The sequence below is a fragment of the Aegilops tauschii genome, chromosome 1 (genome assembly GCF_002575655.3).
Source record: "Aegilops tauschii subsp. strangulata cultivar AL8/78 chromosome 1, Aet v6.0, whole genome shotgun sequence".
NCBI lineage: Eukaryota > Viridiplantae > Streptophyta > Magnoliopsida > Poales > Poaceae > Aegilops > Aegilops tauschii.
The window spans coordinates 353,721,431-353,732,220 of NC_053035.3; the positions used below are offsets into that span (position 1 = coordinate 353,721,431).

The 10,790-nt window shown below is 46.1% G+C and overlaps 2 protein-coding genes and 1 non-coding gene across 3 annotated transcripts; all 3 read right to left on the reverse strand.

Annotated features, from left to right (window-relative positions):
• Positions 1-2,694: 2,694 nt before the first annotated feature.
• LOC109778321 (cytosolic sulfotransferase 5) lies at positions 2,695-4,156 on the reverse strand. Its single transcript, XM_040386606.3, is given in 3 exon segments — positions 2,695-3,338; positions 3,547-3,978; positions 3,980-4,156. Coding segments are annotated over 3 exon segments (1,014 nt in total). The 5' UTR covers positions 4,066-4,156; the 3' UTR covers positions 2,695-2,842.
• A 3,306-nt stretch (positions 4,157-7,462) lies between these two features.
• Positions 7,463-7,535, reverse strand: TRNAE-CUC (transfer RNA glutamic acid (anticodon CUC)). Its single transcript has one exon. It is a non-coding gene; the product is annotated as a tRNA-Glu (tRNA).
• An 881-nt stretch (positions 7,536-8,416) lies between these two features.
• Positions 8,417-10,462, reverse strand: LOC109778319 (cytochrome b-c1 complex subunit 9, mitochondrial). The gene is made up of 3 exons (XM_020336871.4): positions 10,217-10,462; positions 10,071-10,118; positions 8,417-8,703 (listed from the first exon to the last, which is right to left on the reverse strand). The coding sequence occupies exons 1-3, from the start codon at positions 10,307-10,309 to the stop codon at positions 8,653-8,655; spliced, it is 192 nt and encodes a 63-aa protein (XP_020192460.1). The 5' UTR covers positions 10,310-10,462; the 3' UTR covers positions 8,417-8,652.
• Between the last annotated feature and the right edge of the window lie 328 nt (positions 10,463-10,790).

Here is a 10,790-nt window from a genome sequence, read left to right on the forward strand (position 1 = left end):
CTGATGATAGTACCTTTGGCCTGAATGAAAAAATTGTTGAACCATTCTCCTGGTAACCTCTGTGTAAATAGCATGTTAATTTATGCACCGCAGGCCTGATAACATATGAACACACACCATGGTAACTTTGACTGGGAAAAAAGTTGTTGAATTTTACCATGGTAACTTCTATGTTCATAACATGGAAACTTAAGCTCTGCAGATCTGATAACTCACATACAAACACAGTGGTGACTTTTGACCTAAGGAAAAGAGTTGGTGAAACACTCTCTTGTAATTTTTGTGTAAAATTTTTGGTAATACACGCACCACGGTGTTGGTCAATTACGTACAAACACCATGGTAAACTTTGACCGAAGAAAAAAATTGTTAAAAACATACCCCAGTAATTTCTACGTAAATAGCATGATAATATATGCGTTGCAAACCTAATAACTTAGATACAAACACCACAGTATCTTTTACCTAGGGAAGCCAACTTACAAGCATGTCTGCACCTCCGCGCCCCTCTTGACCACCTAGCTGGCATCACCACCGCCGGCGTGCGACAACAACATTGGCAGGAGCAGAAAGAGACTTCACTGAAAGGTTACATTGCCTAGTAGGCTCGCGAAATGTTCGATGAAGTGCGTGTCTGGTTCTTCCTGGTGTGGACAGTAGTTGTGGTCAAAAATGACATGTAACTTTTGATCAAATAAGATTTTTAAAGCAGCATAGGCTTGATAATTTGCATATAAACATCATGATACCTTTTTGACTCAAGGTAAACAAATATTGGAAAATATACCTACGATAATTTTTGTGTAATAGCATGGTAATATACGCATTGCAGACTTGATAACTTACGTCCAAAACATCACGATGATTTTTTACCTGGGAAAAAATACCGTTGAAACAATACTCTGGTAATTTTTAGGTAAAAAACATGGTTTTTAAGTAACTCAAACATGATAACTTACAAACAAAATCATGTTGATTTTTTGAACTGAGACTTTTTTGTTCGAAACATGTCCGGTAATTTTGTATGTAAATAACATGGTGATATAAACTCCAATAACCGATAACTTAGATACAAACATGGTAACTTTTTGACCCAGGAAACTTTTGTTGAAAAACACATCGTCGCTAGCTTATGTGTAAATAGTATGCTAATATACCTCCCACGTACTCGATGATTTACGAACAAAACACCGCAGTAACATTAATCAAGGGATATAAAGCTATTCAAAAATATACTCGCGATAACTTTTGTGAAAATAGCATGCTAATATATAAACCGTTCACCTGATAACTTGCGTATAAACAACGCGGTAAATTTGACTAAGGGGGAACACCTGAGACGAACCGTTCACCTGGTAAATTTTTTGTAAATAGCATGGTCACATAAGAATTCCATACTGATAACTTAAGTACAAACACCGCCGTGACATATTTGACCATGGAGGAAAAAGTTGCTGAAAAATATAGCATGGTAACTTCTATGTAAATAGCATGGTAATATAAGAATTCCATACCTGATAACTTAAGTACAAACACCGCGGTAATATTTTTGACCAAGGAGGAAAAAGTTGCTGAAAAGTATAACACGGTAATTTCGATGTAAATAACATGGCAATATAAGAATTTCATACCTGATAACTTAAGTACAAACACCGCGGTAACATTTTTTACCAAGGAGGAAAAATTTGCTGAAAAATATAGCACGTTAGCTTAAGTACAAACAGCACGGTAACATTTTTTAACAAGGAGAAAAAAGTTCCGGGAAAATATAGCACGGTCAATGTAAATAGCATGGTAATACACGAACGTCATACTTGATAAATTAAGTCCAAACACCGCGATAACATTTGACCAAGAGAGGAAAATTTGTTGAAATACATACTCGACAACTACTATGTAAACGGTATGGTAGTATGCAAACCTCATATCAGATAAGTTAAGTACAAACACTGTGATGATTTGCATCTGAAAAGGGAGGGAAGGGGACGCCCGAGTTTGTGAACCATCTGAACTGGTGTAAAACGTCCAGAAAAAAGGTTCCAAATCCCAGACAAGTGAGTTCAGGAAGGTACAAGTAGTGTGTAAGTTGAAAGAAACCAATAACATGGCCTAGCCGAGTTGTTCGTTGTTGCTAAATTAGTTGTGGTAGGTTGTCGGTTCGATTACTCTCCCATCGCATTTTTTCGCGTTTTTTCGAACTGCACACGTGTGTGCGCAGAATCGGGACAGGCCCGCCCCCAGCGGGGGAATCCGGGTGGCCCATAAAATCAGGAGAAGAGAGGGGTTCGTGCGGGGGGATCGGGATGGCCCAGAAAATCAGGAGAAGAAGGGATGGGTTCGTGCGGGGGGATCGGGATGGCCCAGAAAATCAGGAGAAGAAGGGATGGGTTTCGTGCGGCACGAGGGGGTGTGGTGGATTTGCAATCTGGCACACAGTTGCCAGTTATCACAGTCCATAATTTAATAGGTAAATCACAACTGCAATGCATATATTATGATTTAAGATCTGGGTTGTTTGGAATAGCAGTACGATATGAAAGACTACAATAGTGCAGAGAACAATTTATTCATAGCACAATCAACATAAAAAAAACATAACATCGGGAACAACGCCATTGCAGAAGAGAAGACTAACTAGCCAGTGGCGGAGCTATGTGTATAGCTGAGGGGGCTGTGCCCCCCCCCCCCCCCCCCCCCCCCAGCCCAACACAAATTCCTGAAGAATTTCTTTTAGGGTGGCATAATTAGAACAAAGTATTCTCATCAGCCCCTATAAACATGTATACTTTGCTTCTGCCCCCCCTGACATTGCAGTCAAGCTCCGCCAGTGTAACTAGCATCACTAGAAAGTGAAGCCTGACCCACGAAACTTCTCCTTGCATATCGCATCCAGACGTTTAGCCATCTCAGGTGTCAAGTGGTTCACCCAGTCTCCCACCACCCCATTCCTGAAATAGGAGTCATGCGAGAACTTGAAGAACACTCCTTGGGAGCCTTTCTTGTTCGCCTCTAAATTTTTCAGATTCTCCAAGCTGCAGAGCTGAACAATCTCTGCAACGACACCGGCCTCCTCCTCTGTGTCAGAGAATGGCCTCCCAAGGAACTGAGCTAGCTTCCTGACTTTGTCGAGCGGATCCTGAAGCATCTGCTCGTAGGTCAGGAAAAGCACTCTGCTTGGCTCTGCATTGCTTGCCCTCCAGTATCCGAGGATGTGATCCCAAAATGGCCCGCCGTTACTTGTGCCCTCACAGACAGTCTCGAACATCTCTTGGAGCGATATGTCAGGTTGAGCACGATTGACGAAGTGCCACAACGATACCACCATGTCCTTTGGATCCCTGCCAACGAGCCTACGATGTCATCTACTTTTTTAAGGAAAAACGTTATCATGGCTTACTTTATTTCAAGGTTTAGCAAGGGCTTGCATCATTCACAAGGAGAGCTGGAATAAAATCTGTTATGATTTAAGATCTGGATTGTATTCTTTTATGTCCTTTATGTTATACTATATCCCACTAAATTAGATAATTAATACAACAACACTACCTGCAAATGTAGACGATTTTGCAGTGGGGTCCTCCGGAGATGGACGGCGGCAGCACCGACAGCGGCATGTGCGTGCACATGAGCCTCGGCGAGGGCAGCGCGTCCAGCACAGCGTCGCGGCCGACGGCGAAGAGCCTGTCCACGAGAGGCACGCAGTCGTGTGGGTTGAGGCGGCGGAGCGGGTGGGCGGGGCTAGCCGGCGGGCACGCGGCGCGGGCCATCGTGGCGAACGTCAAGGCCTTGAGCCACGTGGTGCCGCTCTTGGGAACGCTCGCAAGAACCACGTCGCCGGGGCGCGCCGCGAAGCTGCGCTGCATGGCCATGATGCCTGGTGCCCACTCCTCTCGCACCCACACGCCCTGGTAGCAGCGCCGCTTCAGCTTGCTGTTGCTAGCATGGTTCTGGTTCGTCGGGAGGGACGCGACGGCGGCGGGGAGGGTGCACTGGGATGGTGCCGTCGTCGGCGTCCTTGAACGCCACGGGGCCATGGAGGAGACTAGACGTTTCGCTACCAAGCATCTCATCTGCTGAATGAGGTGATGGAAGGGTAGCTAGTGATCACATATACATATATGCCGCTGGGTTAAGGGCATCTTCCATGCACATACGTCTGAACCACACTGCTTGGGCGTGTTCTGTCATTCAACACAGATTTGTATTGATTCATTTGGTGGTCTAGACACATTTTTTTCTGCAAACCAAAGATAAAGTGGAGGGCTATACGGGCGTCCATTCGCTACCACGTCCGTTTCTGACTGCCCTGGCCCACCCAAACTCCCTCCTTCGCTCGCGCGCGCTTCCTGCCGCCGCTTCAGAGCGTCAGTGCCGCATTCATGCTCGACTAGAGCGGACGCGGCCTCTCACTTCTACCGGCATTGAAGCGGCACGCTGGTTGAGAGAGCATCGCTCGCGCTGCTTCCCAGTGCATGCGACTGCTCCGCGTTTAAACGACACCACGGTTGTATGTCACCCTACATTAATGAAACGCGGTTTGCCGAGGAACCTACTCCGACGCCACTCGTTCGTCTGTCTGCCATGCACCATTGCCATCCGCCCGCTATATAAACTCTAGCCCTGACCATAGCCGCAGTCATCATCCTCCGGTCCCTTTCTCCTCTCCGCACCAGTCCACCATGGCCTCCTCGCGCTTCAAAGCCCTCTAGGACAGACTCTCGTCGGAGCAGAAGAAGAAGATGGCCGTCATTGCTGCCGGCTGGCAGGTCGGCCAGCAGACGAAGGTCGTCGCCGCTGCAATGGAGGACGATCTGGCGCCACCCACCTCGCCGGTGCATGTCGGCCTCACCATCTGCGAGGCCCGTGCGCACTACACGGACATGCTGCGGGAGGAGCAGGAGGCCAAGTTTCAACACGCGCAGGCCGACCAGGCCTACAACCTCGGCCTCCTCTAGGAGCACCGGCAGGCGGAGGTGCAACTTGCCACTGGCATGGCCATCGTGTCGGGTGTGGACGTGGCAGAGCATGAGGCGTTGGTCGACTCCTACCGCTTCATCTGCAACATCCGCCGCGACCGCTGGCGGTACCGCCTCCATCAGGCGGAATTGGAGGCCGCCTGCAGGGAGTTTTGCCGAAGCGGCGGATGAGGTGTGGGGCAAGAGCGACAACGAGAAGGACATCACAACTCCGCCCGGCCGCGCCCGCCACGGCCATGAAGCTAGCATGTCTGCAGGCGCTGCCGGCGGCAAGGAAGAGTATTGCATGGTAGGTCGCCGCCACTCGGGTCCCAAGAGGGCCACCATTCCTCCCCTCCCGTTGAAGCCAAACTTGATGGACCGAACATCCTCGGCCTATTAGCCGCTTGGCGTCGATGTGGAGGTGGACAACTTCACTTCCCAGGGCTCTGGAGGCCGAGGTTACGGAGGTGGAGCTGGAGAGCGCCTAGGCCTAGGCGGAACTGAAGAAGGCGAAGGCAAGAGCCGGAGCTTCAGTTCTCGGGGCTCATGGCCAGACTTGGGAAACGGTTGTCGGCGATCATTTAGGTTAGGTTTAGAGTAGGGTTTAGTATGGTTTATATTTAAAATGTAATGAATCTTATCTGGTTTATATGAAAAATGTTCGAAATGTAATGAATGTCGTCCGGTTTGTATGAAATCCGCCGTGTTTGTATGAATTATGTTTCGTCCGGTCAGTTCAAATAATGGTTAAAATGTATGCATGATGTGTTGGATGGCCGGCTCCCGCATTCGTGTCCGCATACTAATCCCCTACTCACGGACAAATACCGAAACAAATTTACGGGTCAGCGTTGGAGATGCCCTGGTACATGCATTTTCAGCTTCCGAAGAAAACCTGCATTTTCCTCGACAGCAAGCATCTTTTCTTTCTTCTTTCCCGTGGAGCAAGCATCTGATCCTATGGAATCTTTTCTTCCCATACGGATGCTTGTGGTGTATATTAACTAGGGTTTTTTTTTTGTCCAACAAGGATCTTCTTTTTGGCCCATATATGGATGTCGTCCTGGTCATAATTCGTGTCTCTAGCATGTGTAGCTTTAAAAAATTTAAATTTTTGAACAGAAAACTGTTTCAAATGTCTCCCACATGTCAAGTTTTCAAACAGCTTTCAAAAGTTTTGAATACACACTATTCCAGACTAGCTTAACTCGAGAGAAACTAGAACTTTAAACATCTTACAATAGTGTGTGTGGGGTGAGGTGGGGGTGGGGTTTAATAAAGAAAATTGCAACTAAAAGAAACTCTACAAGAGTCGTTATATGTTGCATATGGAGCGCAAAGTCACCATATCTCAGCCTTCATAATATATTTTATGTTTTCTCATTCAGAAACTTTGATTGACTCCAAAACCAGACGTGTTATCACTTCATTTCAAAAGCAATCATGCAAAAAATAATTTAACAAGTTGCTTGAACAAATGCATTTAACCGGCGACACATGCAAATCACATGTTGCTGGCATGTGGACTGTACCTTCTCTGGCATGTGCACTGTCCTCTGCTCTCTCGTGTGTGTTGTCCCCTCTCCGGCGTGCACCTTCCCTTGCCCCGGCAGGCCCTGGAATGTATGATCACCATTCATCTGTCATCTCAAATTCTTGCGCCACTGGATCTATGGTATTCAAATCCAACATGATGAATCATTTATCGTCGGCTATCCCTTCATGTGTCGTTTAACGCCCCTCGGTTTCGAGCCTACATGCACCCATCAGTAGCTCCACCGACCGGAATACTGAGAGAGCTCCCGCTTTCATGACATCGTCTGCTCTCTTGCATAGTGATGGTGTCCCAGTCCAAGGGTATTTCACCACGTCGGTTCCTGATCTGGTGGGTCGGGCTAAGGACCCCTAGGTCGGTTCCATCCTGGGCCATTTTGGGCAACCCATGACACGCTACGAAGAAGATTATGGAAGCCTTGACGTTCAAGACAAGTAGTCAATATCCGTAGAGTACCCCGTCCACCGACGCAGCCGATTAGGACTCTTGTAATCCTAGGACTCCGGTGATGGTGTCACGGATTAGGGGGCACTCACCATGGCGCCTCCCATCTAGATGTCGACATGGCTTCAGAATGCCTGTGACACATCTGGTCTTGACATCTCTGTATGAGCAGGCTAGTTACTGATTTGGAAGATTAGTGCATGGCTAGGACTCTTGTAATCCTAGGACCCCGGTGATAGTGTCATGAATTAGGGGGGCACTCACCACGGCGCCTCCCATCTAGATGTCAACATGGCTTCAGAATGCGGGTGACACATTTGGTCTTGACATCTCTGTATGAACAGGCTAGTTACTGGTTTGATAGATTAGTGCATGGCTAGCCTTAGACAGCCGTGGGCCTGCCTCGCACACTGATGAATGATGAATGGCAAAAACGAAGGTTTCTCCTTAAAAACAGATAATTTAAGGTGTCTCGCTCAAAAACGGCTAATTTATTTACCAAAAATTCCGTCGCCGGGACTTGAACCCAGATCTCTTGGGTGAGAGCCGAGTATCCTAACCACCTAGACTACAACGGATTTTGCTATGATTTGGAATTTTGTTTTGAAGAACCGCAACATTAGGTCTGCGCTGAAAACCGCAGAAAATCCTGCCAGGCAAACCTAAGTATACTTCGGGTCCGCCAAATGACGAATTTGTGTGCATGAGCAGAAATGCGAACTGAAATATGATGGTTCATCAGCTGAATCAGGTTCAGGAGCATATCAAGTTATTGAAAATGCATGTCAAAGAGTTGAGACAAAGGACACGCAACTCGCCACAGATGATACCAAGCATGCAAGGAAAAAGAGATGCTGAATCTATTTGCCAGCAAAACTGGAGTACATTCGGGGCCCAGGAGTGACTAAATAATAGACGTGCGCATAATAAGGAATTCAACAACAACAAAGCCTATAGTCTCAAACAATTTGGGTACACTAGAGGTGAAACCCATAATATATCGCGATCAACTCAAGGTTCTGGCACATGGATAGCAAGCTTCCACGCGCCCTTGTCCATGGCTAGTTCTTTGGTGATACTCCAATCCTTCAGATCTGTCCAACAAATAAGGAATTCATGTGCCTTTAATTGAAACATCAAACTTGTTGTCGATAAGATTATCATGCAAGGCATGATCATATCAAGTTGCAACAATGGATGTCAAAGGGTTGAGAGTTGAGAATGTTGCCAACAACCACAGCACACTCTCCTTCAGATGAATGCAAGGAAAAATACTCCCTCCATCCCGAAATACTTGTCGGAGAAATGAATGAATTTAGACGTATTCTAGTTATAGATACATCCAATTTTAACCATTTCTTCGACAAGTATTTCAGGACGGAGGGAGTATATATCAACCAAATATTCATTAGCTTGTCCAAAAGAGACGAGAAACAGCATGCCAATTACATATGAGACATTAGAAAGAAGTCCAATTCATAATTTGGATAGTATTGAACTGGTTCCAGAGCGACCAGACATAGCAATCACTTCACTGTGGAACAGATTGGTACCATAGTGCTCAAAGGGAGTGAGTAACACCCAGCAAGAGAGTTTTACAATATTATTGTGCCAAAAGAAAATGCCAAAACATGGAGCTTTATAAGGTGCCTAATTTCACTTAAAAGATCATGGGAAATCTGGGCTTCAATGTCTTCACTCCTCAACCGGCCTTTGCCCCAGAACTGATATGTCTTGATACCGTTTCTGCATTTCCAAAGAATGACGAATTATAAGCCATGTGGCCTCAGCATTTGAAGCATTTAGCATATGCATTAATTGAGCAATACAAAGTTGTGCACAATCATACTCAATGAGTGAACAATGAGGTTGCTTAACCAAAATACAGCAACAATCAACAAGTATTCTGTAAAAGATAGACCATCATCCTGTGCTAAGCTAAAATGTGTAGGCACTCGTTTCCACGGCATTGTAGAAGTATATACAAGAGACTGTGCGCATATGAACTATTGAAAGTACACAGAATCAGAAGATGCAGTTCACAGTAAGAAATATAGGCTAACGGGAGTTTAAGAGAGAACTGCGGAAGGTTTGCTAATTGGTATAATATGATGTTGTGTTAGGTTACTAGTTACTAAAAAAACTTCTTATATTCTACTACTACATGAGTGTGAAACAAGCATACAAGAGCATGCAAGGACATAAAAGAAAGATTAGTTAGCATATATGGTAATCGAAAAAACTGTGCAAAGGATGTTGTGCCTACACATGGCGAATATGCATCAATATAGTTGTTCTTCGGTGATTGTAAAAGCTATGAATACATTTGTGAGTCAAACTCATCTATTATGTATCGTCAGTCAATATGCTATACGATATGTATATCTGCATGGAATATGCATTCCTCTCACCCAAATTGTTAATCATACGTGACAAGAATATATATGATATGTGGTCCAGGACACTATTAAAAGCCCTACAATCAAATATGATCATTACACACAATACCCGATTACATAGTCAGCTGAATTTAGCTATTTACAATGTATCACCAAGGCATTCCACATTGTCAAGAAATTATTGGAGAGTTTACACGCAAAATAACATATAAGTATCCACATGCAGAGAAATCATGCATTTAACGAGTATGAAATGCTGTGCCTACTCAACCTATACTCATTTTTGCTCAGTGTTACAAGATCACAAAGAACATAAGAAAACCCTGACCTCGGAATGAAGAATTGGCAGAGCATACAACCTTCAATGCGATTTTCAGAAGAAATTAGAAACCTAATTGAATTTTCTTAACCGCTTGGTTGATCCGGCAAAGATCAAACACAAACTAGATATCCTTGCAGGTGAAACTCACACTTCAAATAAAGTAAATCAACAGAAGTATGAAATGCCCTCATTTCGCAGGAGAAACAATAACCACACAGCATTATTCCTATTTGATCTTGAAAGCCAACAAAATTACGAGAAACATGTCTCTGATCATAAGAATGTGGACTCTGTCCCGTACTACCCGAATCGGAGATGCAAGATCTAGTATCCCACGGATCACGAAAGGTCAAACGAACAAACGATGGGAAGGCCCTGGAGAGAGAATATTACCCGACGTTGTTCATCTCCCAGACCTTGTTGACGCCGTAGTCCACCAGCTGCAGCCAAATCAAACCCAAGAGATTACGAGGCCGAATCGAACAGCGCAGGAGGACGCGCAGATCTGAAGATGGGGATCGGGGAAGGGAGGGGTTACCCGCTCGCCAGCGAAGGCGCCGGCGACGACGAAGGTGACGTACACGCCGTTACGGCGCATGACCACGCGGTACATGGCATCCCAGAGACCCATCGTCGACGGCGGAGGCGGTGGCTGCGGCGGCGCGCGCGGGGGGGGGGGGGGGGGGGGGGGGGTGTTGGAGATTCGGTACGCGACGACGGACGAACCAGTTGCGCTTGACGAGCGTTTCTGATGGGAGCTTCTGGGGTACCTCAGGCGATTTCTACGGTGTTATCTCTTAGATGGGCCATCCTGAGCAGTGGACTCTGAGGGAGAAAGGGTCAAGTATGAGTTTGGGCTGAGCCCAGTGGGCCGCTGTGGCCGGGGTGCGTGTATGTATTAAACACCTGGATCTCGTGAGACAGATCAGCGAGATAAACGCTCACAATCTGAATCTCATCCCCTTTCTCCTACCTCCGCTCGTCGCCTTCCTCTCCTCGTCCCCAAATTCCTCTTTGTGCGATCAAATCCAACCGATCGGTCGTCACAATTGGTAATCAGAGCCTTTGATCTGAGCCCAGAATTCTTTTGCGCCGCGGCACCGCTACTCCCT